We start from the raw sequence: 17,728 nt of genomic DNA, 5'->3' as shown, positions 1-17,728 counted from the left end.
AAACTAAAGCTATGTTTATAAACTCATGTTTATGTCATTTTATATGGGACCTAACTCATTATCTGTTGTTTACATTTAAGAAGTTAAACAATTATACTTTGCCCAGATGATTGGATGTGCTACTTGCTTGGGTATCTTTAGCTGGAAGGCTAAACTTCTCTATTAGTTTTCACTTTTTGCTGAGATAGGTCACAGCATGCAGCTCATACATGAAAAGGTTTATGGTGCTCTTTGAGTGTGGACATCATATTTTCTTAGCTCTACTCTGATTAGTTTTGCCAGTTCCCAGTTCATTTTGAATGTAGTCTTTTTTAGTATCGTAGCACTTCATTAATTTGCTTATCTAATGATCCAGGCACCAGTTAGTTATTGAACTTGTTTTGCCTGAAGCACGGGGCTGGATACTGGAGGTGCCTTGGGATTTCTAGTGTAACGGAGAGTAACAGGAGTTGTGTTCTCTATCAACATCAACTCTGGACCAGTGAGGCGAGTGATGGCAGGAGGTGACATGGAGTGACTGTGAGAGTGAGGGGACGTACTGGCCCGTGTCACGGCAAATGGACACGGCAGATGGGGGCAGTTGGGGGAAGACGGACTAGGACGGACAAGGCTCTGAGAAACCCAGCAGCTGCTTTACGGGATCTGTGAACAGCCCAACGGCTGAGATGTGGGCGTGTGAGAGGTAGAGTGAGAGATGAAGGGAGGGCAGGTGGCTCTGGGAACGACAGGCCTCCCGTGTCGCCCTGAGGAATTCGGGTTCTGACTTGCGCGTGATCTAAGGTCCTGGAGAGATGTTAGCAGAGATGTGGCCAGAATCTTACTGTAGAAACACGAGTGTCTGTGTTCATCCTTTTTCTCAGTTACTGGAAACTAGTGGGGTGTAGGGAGAAGCCGAAGGCGATCAGTGCCCTGTGCAAGGCCACTGCAGGAATCCAAGAGGAAGGAATGGACGGGGGGTACCCAGCGGCGTCCTAAGGGGGGGCCTGATGACCCGATGGCTGCAGCCGTGAGGAAGGAGGACATGAGGACATTTGTCAGGGTTCTGGCTTAGAACAGCAATGAGAAGTGGACTTTACTAACTAAGGCAGAGAATGTGAAAGAGCACGGATCGAGGCGATGAAAGGAAGCTAATGTGTTTAGTAACGGATGTGTTCATCCTGCGTGAACTGACTCTTCCTGTTTTGGTCTGGAGGTCCTGTTTTGCCCTTTGTCAAACGACAGTGGATCTGTGTTCCTTGCTTTGGTGTCTCTCTTCCACAAGCAGCTTTTGCCACGTTTGCTCCTAGATTACATGTTCTGTTGTTCCAACTAACTGACGTGCTGTGGCAACCCGTAGATTTCTCTTTCTTGCAGTGATAAAAGTGTTCAGAGGAACCACGTCACAGTGGACAGACAGCACTGAAATTAAGTAACTCAAATACATAAGGAACATGGGAGCTGTGAATAGATGTACCTTTATGCAAAGATGATGCGTCGTATTTATAGTTCTGTAGATGGAAGTATCTGGTATGAAATAGAGTTGAGATGAGTTTCTGTCCTTCGTGACGGATCATGTATATATCGTATCATTTTGTGTTCTCTTTCCAGTTGATCCTGATTTTCTAACGTCATTTTTATTAATCCATGAGTCTTGTAAAGCACATGGTGCGACGCCAAGCCGGTATATGACCTTCCTGCGCGTGTATTCTGCCATCAGTAGCAGCAAGAAGAGCGAGCTGTTGAAAAGACAGAGTCATCTGCAGGTGCTGTATCGGTCACCTCCAGCCATTGTACTTCACAGGATCTGAGATTAGGCTTTAGAGTCACCTTTAAAATGAAATAATACCTTATAAAATAATACTTTTATCTGTCACTGAGTACATTCTGAACAGTTGTCTCTACATTTCTGTAGTTACAGAGCTTCAACTTAAATGCTGGCTTCGGAAGTTGTCTGAGAGCATGTGCTCTCTAGAGTCCTCGTGTCTCTCTGTTAGTGTCGTAAACTAGGGTCCTTCCTAACTGACCATCCTCTCACGCCTCTGTCTAATTCAGAGCAAGCCTCTGACTGTACTTAGAAGGTCATTCTTTTGCTTCAGTTCTCTGTGCTGCTGTGGGTAAACTACTTAAACTTGCTGACCTGTGACTTAATGGGGTCCGTTGGGTGTGAGTGGGTTAGATGAAGAGCCAGCAGGCTACTGTCCTCCGTGCTGGGTGCTTGGTACGTGTTGGCTATGATGCCTTTTGCAGTTACTGTCTCTCCGAATCCTCTCTCTTGTTAGGTGACCAACCCCTAACTCCTACTGCAAAGGAGGGGGCATATTTTTCATATATTTTTCATATATGGAGGAGGGGGCATATTTTCCTTGCCTGGATGACTCATGGGTCGTGGGATGGGGTGCTGTAACAGCCAGCACAGGGTCCGAGGCCCACCCACGAGGCCTTTTACGTACTCAGGGAGCCTGAGAAGTGCCTCAGCTTTGCTGAGTCTTTCCTTGCATTCTGTTTTCTGTCTCAGCAGTTCAGTGGGGAAAACCCTGGTCTTGCAGCTCTCAAACATGTGTCGCCTATTCAGTGCCACTTAGAGATGTTTGTCTTCTGTGCCTCAGCTTAGTGGGCACGCTGCTGAGTGAGTCGTTGCCATGACCAGCGCGGACAGCCCCAGCCCACTTGCTAACATTTGCGTGTACACGTTTTCCCTGGATTCTTTCCTTCTGAAAGATTGCCTCGATTCTTTCTCGAACATAAGAACATTCCGTTGGATGTATATATCCCCCATCTTGATCCATTCATCAGGAGAGAGTGTGTAAAATACCTTTCTTTATGCCACTTCGACTGTTGCAGGCTGGTGTGTCTAAGCTGAACGAAGCTAAAGCGCTTGTAGATGAGCTGAGCAGGCGAGCCGGGGGGCAGAGCGCGCTGCTGAAGACGAAGCAGGACGAGGCGGACGCCGCCCTGCAGGAGATCACCGCGTCCATGCAGGTGGGCCGCTGCCGGGGACGCGTGTCCGCTGCCGCGCGAGGGGCCACATGTCTACTCACCGGGCTTGAAGAAGTATTCCCCGTCTGTGCTGAGTCCCACCGCCCATGTTAGGGACTTGAGCTTTGGCGGAAAAGCAGAGTATTTGCCCATGTTCAGAGTCATAGCTGTGTTCTTCTCAGTTCGCCATCTGCTGACCTACCCAAACCTTATAAGTACGGAAACATTTCAAGTTGGTTTGAATTTGTTGGTAAGCAGCTTTGCTTATCCTCCGCTAGTTAAGTCAGTATTAACTTTTATTTATTATTTTATTTTCTTAAATTATCCCCTTAAGTCTTCAAAGGTTTTTTTCTCCTGTCTTTAATAATCTCAAGATTTACAAAGTAAGTCTTTATTCATTTTACTTACACTTTCATGATATTTTAGTATTTTGATTCTCTCCACTTTTTGCCATTGCCTTTCCTTTGTCAAACCCTTCAGGGGAGAGTTCTTTGTTGGTCGTCTCCGCGCGGGTGCGGTGTCCGCATGCCCTCCCCTGCGGCTGTGGCCACGCCTCAGTGCTGACCGCCTCCTCATCCGCCCCCTCATCCTCAGCCCTCCTGTGTCATCTGGGCTGCAGACTCCCATCCCCAGTCATCTGCTGGGCGTGTCTTCTTAGGGGTCTGTGAGCATCGTGGCTGGGTCACATTCCGTGGTGTCTGTGTTATATCCCCGTCTCCTTTATCCGATCATCTGCTGATGGACGCTTGGGCTGCTTCCATAGTCCGGCTATTGTAGATAATGCTGCTGTAACATCAGGGTGCCTGTGTCCCTCTGAATTAGTGTTTTCATCTTCTTCAGGTAAATACTCAGTAGTATGATTGCTGGGTCGTAGGGTAGCTCTATTTTTAACTTTCTGAGGCACCTCCATGCTGTTTTCCAGAGTGGCTGCACCAGCTTGCATTCCCACCAACAGTGCAGGAGGTTCCCCTTTCTCTGCAGCCTCGCCAGCACTGTTGTTCCCTGTGTTGTCGGCAACATAGCTAATTGTTCAAGACAGAACTTCCAGATTATATTAGACTTACGTTCTCTCAGTCCTTCCTTTCACAAATCACTCAGTTCTGTACGCGTACCTCCTCGATCACGTCTCAGATATGTTTCTCCATCTTCATGTCGGTGACTGTTAACCTTACTGCAAGTCTAATGCCTCTTTTATTTAAATTAACTTCAGTATTTAATAGACTAACATATAAATCCCAATAAAACGAAGTGGCACAAAAACTCACAAAATAGTAAATTTGGAAAGTTATGATTTAAAGACTTACTATTGAGGGGCACCTGGGGGGCTCAGTGGGTTAAAGCTTCTGCCTTTGGCTCAGGTGTTGATCTCCGGGTCCTGAGATCGAGCCCCACGTCAGGCTCCCAGCTCATGGGGAGTCTGCCTCTCCTTCTCCCTCGGCTGCTCTCCCTGCTTGTGCTCTCTCATGCTTGCCTGCTCTCTCTAAATAAATAAATAAAATATTAAACAAAGGAGACTTATTCTTGAGCTGCAGTTATCTAGGCCATGTGATATGGAGTCATGGTGGTCAAGCAGGTCACTGTAACATTAGGAAGTTCAGAAACAGGCTAACGTGCATTTTATTGATTTTATTCAAAATGCCAAAAAATGGGGGAAAAGATAGTCTTTTTAAAAAATGGTATTTGAATATCCACATAGGGAAAAATAAACAAGACCTTTACCTTAAACTTGAACAAAAATTAACTGAATATGGATCCTAAATCTAAACGTACAGCATAAAATTAAAAACTTTGGAAGAAAACAGGGGAAATGTTTATGATGCTGGGTGAGACAAAGCGTTTATAGTTGGGACACCAAAGTAGGAGAAGAAAAAAAGTTGATGAAATTGGACCCTGTCGAAATTAAAAACTTCTCTGTGAAATACGTTCTGAAGAAAATTAAAAAGCAAGTCACAGACTGGGAGAAGTTTACAAAACAAAAATCTGATAACTGACTTGCATCCAGAATATACAGAAACCATTAGAACACAACAATAAAACAAAAAGTCTAATTTTAAAAAGGGCAACAGATTTGAAGGTGCCCGTGGGATAGAGGACATAGTAAGGGTCAATAAGTGCTCGAAGAGAGGCTCGGCATGGTCAGTCATCCAGAAGCATGATCCCTTCCTTCCAGACATTGAAAGTGCTGCTCTGTTTCCTTCCAGCTTCTGTTGTCGTAACGGGAACACTCCAAGCTCCGTTTTGTTCCGGTGCTTTGCAGGTCATCGTTTTCTTTTTTCTGTCTCAAGACTTTGTGGAAGTTGTTGTTCTGCAGGTGACGCGATCTGCCGTGGCTTAGGTTTACTTCTGTTCACTGTGTCGGACACGTGTGGCTTCTCCCCCGGGACTCTTCCCTCCCCGTTCCCAGGAAGGCTCCGTGCCGTGTGGGGTCAGGACTTCCCTCCCTCCATGTCTCTGTCTTCCCTCTCCAGGATGCTTAGTACTTGGATGTGGGCTTCCCCTTCTGCTTCTCTAATGTTCCTATGCTTCCTCAACTTTGTCCTTCTCTTTTTGCTCTACTTCCTTTAAAAATTGCCCCTTTTCTAATTCTTCTCTTGGGTGTTTCATTCCTGCTATGATGGTATCTCTCAGGAGGGTCGTTAGCTTCTCGCGTCCCTTTTTGTCGGTCTCTTTCATTGTTGCATCATCCTCACTTAGGCCTTGGGGGATACTTGCTGGGATCTTCTGTTTCCCAGCTGTATTTTCTTAGGTATTTTTCATACTTGATTGTTTTATTCTTATTCACAAGAGAAGCTTTCTTTGTAAGTTTGGTCATCTTCACTGCAGATCTGAGGGTTCTCAGGGACTGTGAGATTTACAGGAGGGTTGTCTAGACTGACTCAAATGACAGAATCAGGATTTCCCCTGATATGCCTGAAGAGTTCCATTGGCACCTGGGAAACTCCCCAGAGTGGCAACATTTCCAGATATGTGATGGTTACGCACACACTCAGTGTTTCTAGGATTTTATTGAGTACCTGACCTGGTCAGCAATGTAATAGAAAGTCACGTGTAATTTTCATGCTATAAAACTTGAGCATCACTTTTACCTCAAGGTATTTTGGGAACAATACAAATATTTATGTAAAGCAGACAGCCATTTTTATTATTAAAAATACCTGTCACATACTTACCTCTGGAGTAATTTGAGATAGGAAACCCGTGAAGGCTGTGAGAAGGATGACGTTGTCTACGAAAGGAGGCCATTGAGCAGCGTGTGGGCCTGGTGGGCCGTGGGCCGTGGTCACACGGGGATGGCTGGGCCTCTCTCTGCTCGGGCCGCTTGCAGATGGGCTTTCTACAACTGTAACTAGTGGTGTTGCCTAGCTGAGGTGCAGGAGAGTGGCCGTGTATCTTGTAAGTCAGCAATTTTGCTTAGTTAAAAGAAGCAGACATTTTGGTTCATCATTTTATTTCAAAGTCCAGTCTGGAGAGACAGCTAAATGTAAAACCGGGTGAACTTCCAAAGCTTGCAGCTCCGGGTTTGTGACATAAGGAAAGTACAAATTCAATACCATGAAATCTCGAGGAGGGGTAACTTCCAGTTGGTGGAGCAGGTTAAGAAAAGAAGCATCACGTGAGCTGGGCCCTTGAGGGAGTGTCCGTGTGCGGTGGAGAACGGAGCGCCCACCTGAGGGCGCTGGTGGGGACTGGAAGGTGGGCAGCCGAGCACCGACTGGCCTGCTGGGCAAGGGGGCTGACAGGGAGACTGCAGAGGGGCGGGCCGGGGCCCTGATTCTCGACTTTGGCTCCAGATTGAAACCACCTTCATCTCTAAATATTTCTGGGCCCTCACTGCACCCAGATGAACTATTTTAATATATTTGGCAACAGAGCACCAGGGGTTGGTGTTTAAGCTCCCCGAGTGATTAGAATGTAGCTGAGAACCGTTGTGAGGGCTCTTGAACGGTTTCCTTACAAAATTTCCTCTCTGGGTTTTCAGTAAGCATCGACAAACCAGATGGAATCAGGCACAATCATCATCTTTATGTATGCGGGATTCTGGATGTTTGCACGGCCAAAAACACGTGGCACCAGTATATAATTTAGTGTTGGACTCTGTACTGGTTTTTGTTGATTTATTTACCATCGTATGATTTGTCACAATTTCAACTTTTGTCTACAGTAAAGTATGGAAACACAAAGTTTTAATATTCTCTAGTCTCTCAGGATTGTTAGTCTTTGCTGTTAGAATTATGGAAGATTTTATTTTTAATTTTTTCATGAATGAGATGAGCATAGTAGTACTAACATCTGGATCATTCATTGCAAGTGTTACATGTGTCTTATGATGATTTTCTCAGTTCTGCAATTCTGAGTTGCTTGACTTTTATATAAAAGCATTTATTGCTTTGCTTTTCAGAAAAATTAACAGCAAATAAAGCGTTGAAACTTCCTGATAATAAACGTATAATAAATTATAGCATTCGTTTCCCAGGCATCTTAGAAACTCTCACGTCAATTAACATTAGAAAAATATTTAATAGAAAATGTTATTTTAAGATAACTTATATTTTTGATATAATGCTTTAAAATACTGAGTGCATGAAAATTAATTGGAATGCCATTTAAATATTCCCATAGGATGCTAGTGAGCAAAAGACAGAGCTTGAAAGACTGAAGCACAAAATTGCCGAAGAAGTTGTTAAAATTGAAGAAAGAAAAAACAAAATTGATGATGAATTAAAAGAAGTGCAGGTGAGCTCCAGTGGCCGTGTGGTTGGAGCCGGGTCTGACTCCCAACTGTGTCTAGGAGTCCTAGTGGTGTTAGCAGCTTGGCCTAGCTGTCCACCAGGAGAAGAGAGTTTTCACAGAGGAGAAGGGGTGCGGGGGGTCTGCGGGGAGAAGGAAGGTCATCAGAGACTATCTGTATCTTCCCTGAACCATGGTGTTCGTCTAGGAGAAAAATGTGCTGTAGGGGAATTAAGTCAAACTCTTGAGCCCCTTTTTTGGTTCCTCACTAAGTTACCAGCCAGCTGGTTGTAGAATGTAAGGAGTTTCTTGAAAATGGCAAATTGTCTCAAAACAAATTGGATTTTTCTAAATTAAACTCCTACAGTCATGGTGGCAAGAATGTGAAGATTTTGTATTTTGTGTGTTTCAAGGCATTTTGATGTTTGAAGAGAAAGGGTATTAATAAGTCGAATTGTTTTTAATAAAATGACAAATATGCAATAACTTCTAGAGTTAGTGACTTTTACATATATTTTTTGAAAATAAAAAGTGGTCTTTGTCTTTTTAGCCTCTAGTCAATGAAGCTAAACTAGCAGTTGGAAACATTAAGCCCGAGTCTCTTTCAGAGATTCGCTCACTGCGCATGCCGCCCGATGTCATCAGAGATATCCTAGAGGGTGTTTTAAGGTTGATGGGTATCTTTGACACGTCTTGGGTGAGCATGAAAAGGTAAGTTTTTGAATTTGTAAAAAATGTTGTTATTTCACCAATGAAATACACATTGATTGGTTGATTCATTTATTTAGATTTTATTTTTAAGTCATGTCTACAACGCACAGGGGGCTCGAGCCCACACGCCCCAGATTAGCAGTCACGTGCTGTACGGACTGAGCCAGCCAGGTGCCCCTTGTTCATATTTTTAAATATTTCTTATATTGTTTCTCGAGCTGTGCCTCATTAGTTCCCTGGTTCCACACTTGGCTATAATATTTCAAGATACTGCATGTGATTCTCTAGAGTAAGTGACATGAGTGTCCACAGAGGGAGAAAGGAATGCCTGAGATCCTGAAGAAATCTCAGTAAACGTGGTCATTTCTTTGGCCAGCACCAGCACAGAGCACTGTGTCGCCTGTGATTTACTGAGGGGAGAGCATCGTCCCTGTTCTCAGACGCTTGCACTCTTGGCAGAGTGAGACCGGAGCGGAAGGAGTGAGGGCAGGGCCCCATAAATAAGCCGGGACATAAATCCGTGTTCCTGCCAGAAGTGGCAGACTTTGTGTAGCCTCATTTGAAGTAATGTTTTGATTCTAGTTTCCTTGCAAAAAGAGGTGTAAGAGAAGACATAGCAACTTTTGATGCACGAAATATTCCAAAGGAAATAAGAGAGAGCGTTGAAGAACTTCTTTATAAAAATAAGGGATCTTTTGATTCAAAGGTAATTTTGAACAGCTGTGCTATCTTTTCCCTTCCCACACTGCATAATGTTCTGCTTGTTGAAATGTGATGACTTTTCATTACTGATTATTTACACTGTCTAAAAATTAAAAGTGGAAAAAAAAGATAAGCCGTAGGGATTCTGTGTTAGAAGGCTTGACTGCAGATGGGGGGCAGGACTCTGGGCTGGGTCTGGGGAGCACCGTTAGTGTCCTACGTGCTGTTGAACCTTCTGACCTGCTAGAAGTCCTCTGTCATGTCTTGACTTCGAACTTGCCTGGTCTGCTTCTCTTTCTTCCTTCCTGCATATTTGTCGTATAATGACAGATACCCTGCCCTACAGTACTTGCATCTCATTTTAGTGAATAGTTTGATGTCCAGGATTCTGGTATTTTTTTAAGACCTTTTATTCAAAGTGTCACGTGCAGCATCTCTGACACTGGTAACCTGGTTTCAGAGTTGCTTTTACCCAGTAAAGATGTGTCCTAGGGCCAGAAGAGGAAGAACCGATGCTTGGGCATCGTTGTGGACAGACACATGTTCATTACAAACATAGCTAATGGAGTGCTGGTGTTGATAAAATATCATTATGTTAAATATCTATGTGGCTCAAAACCATTCATTTTGAAGCAGAAGTTCAAGGTTATCTTAATGAAAATAATAATTCACATTATTGTTATTTTAACTGTCAACCAAAAACTTCATTGGGGGGGGATAAATTATTAAATGCTTAAGTAAAATAGACTAGAATTACCTTTGCTTTTATTTGAAATGACGTTAGGGTGCTGGCTAACTTGTGCTGCATTTTCCAGAATGCGAAGCGAGCCAGCACGGCGGCCGCCCCTCTGGCCGCGTGGGTCAAAGCCAACGTGCAGTACTCCCACGTCCTGGAGCGCATCCGGCCGCTGGAAGCCGAGCAGGCGGGGCTCGAATCGTGAGTGAAAGCCGGGAGAGAGAAGTCTGACTGTTGCTTATTTGCCACAACTTAATGACTTAACTATTGGGGTTTGTTTATGTTTTATGTCTTGTTTATATCTAAAAAGTCAGCTGACAACATCAAAACATGTAACGTGAATCAGTTAAATAAAATTCAATGTCAGGCCAAAAGAAAAAGCAATTAAAAGAAGGTAGAGAGCAGAACCAACTCATTTTTCCCCTCTGCCATTACTCTGTTGTTGGGAGGATAATTGGTGCAAGTTCTTTCACAGAGAGCTAACATTCTGTGAACGAATACTACTGTGGTACAAAAAGTAGGTTTCGCAAAGTTAGGGTTTTTCGATTTGTTTTCTCCTTTCAAGTTCAAGGAAATGTGTTATATATATTTCACAAAACATGGTCTGGGCAGGTAGGGAGACAGTTTCACATTTACTTTGGGGCTCACTGCTTTACCTGGTGGTGTTGCCCAAGTCAGCGTTGGTTCTAGCGCAGAACAAGAGACAAGTTACCTTCTCAACTGATCTACGTGTGACCTCATTTCCTCCTACCCTGGACAAGGAGGTGGTTAGCCGCCTGAGCTCCTTTTTCTCATTATACTTATGTGAAGTGTATGTGGGTTATATACATATGCGGGTTATATATACGTGTGGTGTATGTATATATATATGTGTGTGTGTGTGTGTGTGTTTTATATATGTGGGTATGTGTGTGTATATATATATATACACACACACATATATATGGGTTATATTCTATATATATAGGTTGATTTGTCACATATTTTTGTGTAATGGATAATGTCAGGTTTTAGCCTGATTTAGAGTAAGTATTTTTCACAGCTGAGTCATACTGTATCTTAGGGGTATGTTTCCTTTCTTGCACATCTTTTTGTTTTTTTTAATTTCCTCCTTGTTAAAGTTGACTATGATTTGTGTGGTCATATCACATATTTACCCACAGCCTTAAAACAGAAGCTCACCCACATTCAGAACCTCTGTGTGGTATGTGTTCTTCCTTACTGTTCTCCCCCGGAGCCTCCTGCCCTGCTCCGTGTGGGCCTGTCCCCCCAGGCCTGCGACTCCCAGCTGCTGTCCTGACGCTTCTCTTCACCAAGGTCCCCTTCCTCTCGTTTCTGATTGTGTTCTTTTGTTTCGGGTCCTACTCTTTCTTAGGTTAGTCCTTCATTTTTCTGGAACACATCCTCCACAGTAGAAAGGGTATGTAGGTCGAAAAACGTGACATCTTGCCCGTCTGAAGTTACGGGTGTTGCTGCTGTGTCCGACCAGGGACTGAGCTGGTGTACGACACTAGGCGAGCAGTAGTTTAATCTCACGGTTTCGAAGGCCTTATTCTATTACAGTAGTTCTCCAAGCGAGACCCCCAGAATGTTAGCATCCGCGTCCCCTGGGAAGTTGGGAAGATCGCCCCCTTTGAGCTCTGTCCACACTGAGTCAGAGGCGCTTGGGGAGCTGGGTGCGAGGCCTTACACTCTGTTGTGATGAGTCCTTTAGGTGGCTGTGCGCAGCGCATGCGCAGCACTGGGGACGGGTCGTTTCCGTCTGAGCAGCGTGGCATTTTTGCAGGGAGGGGGCGAGCCTAGTTGTCTTCTCTGGAAGAGTCTTCCTACTCTCTGCCCGGGGTGTGGGGCGGTGGGTAAGGGTTCTAAGCCCGACTGTCAGGGATGAGTTAAGAGGATGGTCCCTTCTCATGTGGGAGGGGGTCTGGGGTTGACGGGTTGATGATACCAGCTATTGGAAGACTCTCTGTGTTCAGCTCTGTCACCCTCAGAGGCTCTGCTGTCCCTGTTCCCAAGCAGTTGGCATTCTTCTTTGGCTTTTCTTCCTGCAGCCCCTGAACTTTTGGTTTTTGCATTCCATTATGTCACTTAACCACCTTTCAAAAAAATTTTTTTTTAAGATTTTATTTATTTGACAGAGATCACAGGTAGGCAGAGAGGCAGGCAGGGAAAGAAATGAAGGGAAGCATGTTCCCTGCTGAGCAGAGAGCCCGACTCGGGGCTCGATCCCAGGACCCTGGGATCATGACCTGAGCTGAAGACAGAGGCTTAACCACTGAGCCGCCCAGGCAACCCCACTTTTCAAAATTTTATTAAAGCTACTCCATTGAGGTCCTTTTCTCTTTCATTCTCTTTATCTTTGCACATGAATACCTTTTTTTTTTTTTGTTCCCTTGGTTTCATTTGGTAGGGCTTTTGAAGGGATAGAAGAGGTTGTTTCTGCTATTATTGATATATAAAATAGAGTAACTTATAAAATTATATTTTAGAAATTTGAAGAAAACTGAAGACAGAAAAAGGAAACTAGAGGAACTTCTAAATTCTGTTGGCCAGAAAGTGTCAGATCTCAAAGAGAAGTAAGTTAAGTTTAAAATGTATTTTGAAAAAAGAATGTATTTTGGATATTTGAAAACATACCTCAACTAATGTTTTAGTTTTGAAAATCTTATAATCATTATTTTCCCTTCCTTTAGTCATTTATCACTTTTCAAATCGGGAAGCATTTGAAATAATACTGAGGGTTTTCCTTTTTTCAACAGTGACTTGGAACAGGAACAAGCGTTCCTGTTCCTATAGGAACGCTTGTTCCTGTTCCAAGTTAGAGACTGTTCTGTCCTTTTAACTTTGTTCTTCTGAGTGTTTACAAACATGTTCCCTCATGCAAGATTGCACTTAAAAATTGGGAAGTGGGAGAAGATGTGATTAAATACGATGTTATGTTATCACTTGCTTTTAGTTTTGTAAGACTCAAACTTTTCTAAATACAAACCTCTTTTTAAGTGATGTGTTCCATTTTCCTTCCTTTTCTATGGAAGAAATATAGATTACTATACCAAGAAAGAGACTCATCAGACTGAAAACGATTATTTATTTTCTCCAAACAGGAAATAATCATCTCGTTTATGCTTATATATATTTACTTGAAGAGAAAAGAAAAACCAGAAAAGAAATCTTAGACCCATACATCCAGTGTTTTCAGTATTTCTGAATTTTTTTGATGTTATAGATAAGGAAAAAAACTTCATCATTTTTTTCTGGGTGTAATTAGAGAAGCACAAGAAACATACTTTTTCCTTGCAGTGTCGTATGCTGAGAGCCTGTGCTTACTCTTCAGCCAGGTGTCCGGTATTTACTGGGTCATTCGCAGGTGGCAGCCGTGTGTTGGCTGTTGTCCTGGACACTTTACGTATGTGTCATCGTTAGTACCTCACATAAACCTGAGGAGGGGATATGCTTTCATTCTGCACGTGGGGAAGGTGTGTGTGCCTGGCTTGGACAGTCAGTCACCGACAAAGCTGGCAGTGGATCATAGACTATCTCACTCCCTAAAGTCCCTGTTGTTAATCACGGCACCATCCTGTCAGTATTGTGGGAGGATGATTTAAAAAAAAAACCTTCAGAATTTGAATTTTAAGTAAAATGGAATGGCATTTTCCAGTTTAGAGTCACTATCAAGAATGAGTCAATGCCAGTTAATAGCCGTTTACTTGATCCTTAATTAAGGTTTAACTGACCCTAGGTTGTGAATGATAATCTTATATTCTTGTATAGGCCCGAAGAAAGAAATAGTTGAAAAATGAGTGTGTTCTATCAATTTTATAATTCTAACTTGACAGAATTGAGACATTTGTCATTTTAGCAACTTATACAGAAACATGCAAGTTAGCTTAACTCAGCGAGTGCCTACGGCAGAACCTTGTGCACAGCCTGAGCTGCTGAGCTGGGTACGTGGGGTCTCTGCTTCCCGGCCTTGAGCAGAGCCATGTGTGGAGCCTGATGAGGGGCCGGGAGGCTCTCTAGCCCACGCTCTCCAGTACGGTAGCCACTAGCCCTTGAAGTGTGGGCAGTAGGATGGAAGAGGAATTGAATTTCAGATATTGTTTACTCTTAGTTAATTTAGATTTAAGTAGCCACATGGGGCTGGCAGCCACCATACTGGAAAGCCAAGTCTGGCTCCTTTGTGTAGTGAAGAAGGTGCTGGGCACTTGGAGAGGCCACAAGGTGTGCACTGCAAGTCCATGGAGCGTGGCGTCCGGTGCGCCTGTCTGTGCACTACACACCCCTGCTGCTTCCGGGGGGCGCCCGTGACGCCCCCTGTTCAGATAGGCCTGTTCTGAGGATTACATGATCTGCTTTTTCGTCGCTGCTTATTGTTTTGTTTCTCATGTTTCACACAATCCTGGGCATTTTCTAAGTACTTACGTATTTGTTGAAGGACTAGGTAGTCAGCTGGAATGTTACTGTTTCATTTCATAAAACAACCACCTTGTACAAGCATTTTTTAAGGAAAATAATTAGAAAGGGCAGTTATAAACCTGGGCAAATGGGCACATGGGGAAAAAATATATGTATTGGGTTGGATATTTGAAATGATTTTTAAACTTTTATTTATATTTTTGATAGGTAGATGTTTGAAGGAGTTAGAATGCGGGTGAGGAAGGGGTAAGAAAGGGACTGGAAGGGTTCCAGGCACGTGGCACATCCTGAAGAAGCAGGTAGAGGATAGCGTGTTTGTCCTTCCGAGGCTGACGTGAGGTTTGAACGATGGAAAACTGAAGCACCGATGGGTTTTGACTTCCTGGGCCCTGAACGTCACGTGAAGTTTGTGTGCAGATCTGCGCGCTGCTGCGTCTGCTCCGTGGGCGATAATCTTGAACACGATGACTATCAGTATTACCGTTAACTACATTCTTAGACAAAAGCTCACTTTCCTAAGGATCCTTCAGTCAAATCCCTCTCATGTCCCTTTGCCTTTAACTGATGCTACTGTTGTCACAGATTCCAGAGCAGGACGTCCGAAGCCGCCAAACTGGAAGCTGAAGTGAGCAGAGCGCAGGAGACCATCCAGGCCGCCCAAGTGCTCATCAGTCAGCTCGACAGAGAGCACAAGCGCTGGAACGCTCAGGTGTGCTGGGCGGTGGGGGTGGGGGGTGACAGAAAGAGAAGCTCCCTTTAAAACACACAAAACCCGCAGTGTAATGTATTCATTAAGAAAAGGAAACAGGAGGACAGTAGCTGTGCACGTGGAGCTGGCTGAGGGTCAGCGGTGTAGACGTTCGTGGCCATAACAGAAGCTTGTCATCAGGCAGAATGTTCCTGTGTGAGGGCATGTGAGGGCCGCCTGTTTTCTGGTCATTGTGTGTGTCACCGGCGGGACGGCAGGGACAAACATGACTTGAGGGGAGGTGTGGCACTCTCTGGAAATCCTGTTGGACTTGCCTGTCTGGGACCACAAGCTGAGGATTGGACACTCTTGGCCACTTGCTTCTACAGACACTCTGTTATTTTGATTTTATCCAAGTGCTGTCTCTTTTTTTTTCTTTTTCTTTTCTTTTCTTTTTTTTTCTGGTTGGTTGATGGGTTTTTCTTGAATCCATTGGATCCCCCCCAACTGGACTGTCCTGCGCGCATCCAGGACGGCGTGGTCGCCCTCCGGGTTCCTGTCCCTGCAGCCATCCCGGGGGCACTTCATTCAGTCTTAGCAACGTCCCCTCCGCCAGGACACCAACCAGAGCTGTGTTTCTAAACTGCTTAGCTCTGTGGTGTCTGTTTTTTGGGTCCAGGCTTCATTTTCCTTTTATATTTATTTATCTTGTTACTGAACTGTAGTTGACTTGTGTATTACATTAGTTTCAGGTACACAACATCATGGTGTGACACTTGCGTGCATTATAACCTGCTCAGCACAGTAGGTCTCAGTGCTGCCTCTCATTTCCACCCGCAACCATACGGCATTATTAGAACGTTACCGACTGTGTTCCCGGCGCTGGACGTCACATCCCGTGACGACCTTATGTTATAGCTGGAAGTCTGTCCCTCTTAATCCTCTCCACCTGCTTCTCCCACCCTCCGTTCCTACCCCCTCGCATCTGGCACTCCTCAGTTTGTTCTCCGTAGTCACGAGTCTGTTTCTGTTTTTGGTTTGTGTGTTTGTCTTTTAGAGTCCACATGTAAGTGGAATCATGTGGAATTTGTTTTCCTCTGCCTGATTTGTTTCATTTAGCAGAATATCCTCTAGGGTTCATCCATGTTGTCACAAATGGCAAGATTTCGTTCTTTGTTATGGCTGAGTAATAACTCCATTGTGTGTGTGTGTGTGTGTGTGTGTGTGTCTTCTTTATCCATTCTTTTTCTTTTTATATTATGTTTTTTAATTTTAATTCCAGTGTAGTTAACGTACGGTGTTACGCTGGTTTCGGGATGCACTGTAGTGACTGAGCAGTTCTGTACATCGTTACTCAGTGCTCCTCATGATGGCTGTGCTCTTCACTTGCCCCCACCCCCTGCCCACCCCACCTCTGATAAGTTTTCTGTTAAATGAGCACCCTCAGCTCAAGTTACTGGTTTTTTTTCAACAAGAACATTTTTTACTTAAAGCATACTTCAGAATACACAGTTCTAAAAGATCTGTAAAAAAATTCCATCCAAAAAAATAGAATACACATTTTTTTTTTAAGATTTTTATTTATTTATTTGACAGAGATCACAGGTAGGCAAAGAGGCAGGCAGAGGGAGAGGAGGAAGCAGCCTCCCCGCTGAGCAGAGAGCCCGATGTGGGGCTCGATCCCAGGACCCTGGGATCATGACCTGAGCTGAAGGCAGAGGCCTTAACCCACTGAGCCACCCAGGCGCCCCTAGAATACACATTTTAAGTATACGCAGACGAATCCCTTGATTAAAATCACATAAAAAGAGACATAACAAATATTACAAATTTAAGAAGACTGAAATTATGCCAAGTATGTCTTCCAACCGCAATGAGACAAAAATAAAGATCAACAATAAAAAAGAGCTGGAAAATCTACAATGTAAATATTAAATATTTAATATATAAATATTAAACAACATACTATTGTATAAGTAGTAGGCCAAATAAGAAATCAAACAGCAAATCAAAGTATGTCTCAAAGCAAAAAAAAAAAAAAAAAAAAAGAAAACAATATTCTAAAACCTGTGGGATACAGCAAAACTAGATGTTAGAATGAAACTTATGCTATCAATGGTTGTATGAAGAAAAAAAAAAACCTGATGCCCAAGGAACTAGACAAAGAAGAAACTTAGCTGAAATTAGTAGACGAAAGAAAAAAAAATTAGAAATAGTGATCGAAATAAACAGTAATAAAACATTGAAAATAATGACCAGTTTTTCCAAAAAAGTAAACAAAAATGGCAATGTTTTACCTACATTAACTAAGAAAAAGAAGACTGAAAGTCAAAATGAGAAATGTAAGAGAAAAATAGTACAACAGAAATACGTAGTGTGGTAACAAATTATTATAAACGATACTTGTTTACTAACAAGTCAGATAACTTAGAAAATGGGCAGGTTACCCATGATTGAATCATGAATTATGAATTCAAGAAATAGGAAATCTTCTTAGACCAATAAGAAGAATGAAAGATGAATTAGGATCTGGAAATTTCCTAGCACAGAAAATACAAGACCACATGGTTTCCTTGGTCAATTCTGCCAGACATAAAAAAATAACATCAATCTGTATCAAAATCTTACAAATATCATGGCAGAGAAGGAACACATTCAGAGTCATTCCATGAGGCCGGTACCACCCTGAGTCCAACGCAGGACAGAAACACAAGAACAAAAAAGTCTAGTTTCTCTGATGTAAGTATTGCCGGTCTGACTTTCTTTTGATGTCCATTAGCAAGACACGTGGT

General features: G+C 43.4%; 1 protein-coding gene across 9 annotated transcripts in view; it reads left to right on the top strand.

The window, feature by feature from the left end:
* The window catches only part of DYNC2H1 (dynein cytoplasmic 2 heavy chain 1), a 274,182-nt gene that overhangs the window by 84,075 nt on the left and 172,379 nt on the right, over positions 1 to 17,728 (top strand). For all 9 annotated transcript variants that reach the window (XM_044257764.1, XM_044257766.1, XM_044257765.1 and 6 more), the window contains 8 exons: positions 1,588 to 1,742; positions 2,821 to 2,958; positions 7,576 to 7,689; positions 8,234 to 8,394; positions 8,977 to 9,100; positions 9,912 to 10,033; positions 12,322 to 12,408; positions 14,831 to 14,957. In XM_044257764.1, coding sequence (XP_044113699.1) covers positions 1,588 to 1,742; positions 2,821 to 2,958; positions 7,576 to 7,689; positions 8,234 to 8,394; positions 8,977 to 9,100; positions 9,912 to 10,033; positions 12,322 to 12,408; positions 14,831 to 14,957 — 1,028 coding nt within the window. The remainder of the gene's footprint in view (positions 1 to 1,587; positions 1,743 to 2,820; positions 2,959 to 7,575; positions 7,690 to 8,233; positions 8,395 to 8,976; positions 9,101 to 9,911; positions 10,034 to 12,321; positions 12,409 to 14,830; positions 14,958 to 17,728) is intronic.

The sequence above is a fragment of the Neovison vison genome, chromosome 7, assembly GCF_020171115.1.
Source record: "Neovison vison isolate M4711 chromosome 7, ASM_NN_V1, whole genome shotgun sequence".
Lineage (NCBI taxonomy): Eukaryota > Metazoa > Chordata > Mammalia > Carnivora > Mustelidae > Neogale > Neogale vison.
Note: the sequence above shows the minus strand (reverse complement) of the source record. Positions and strands in the feature narration are given on the sequence as shown.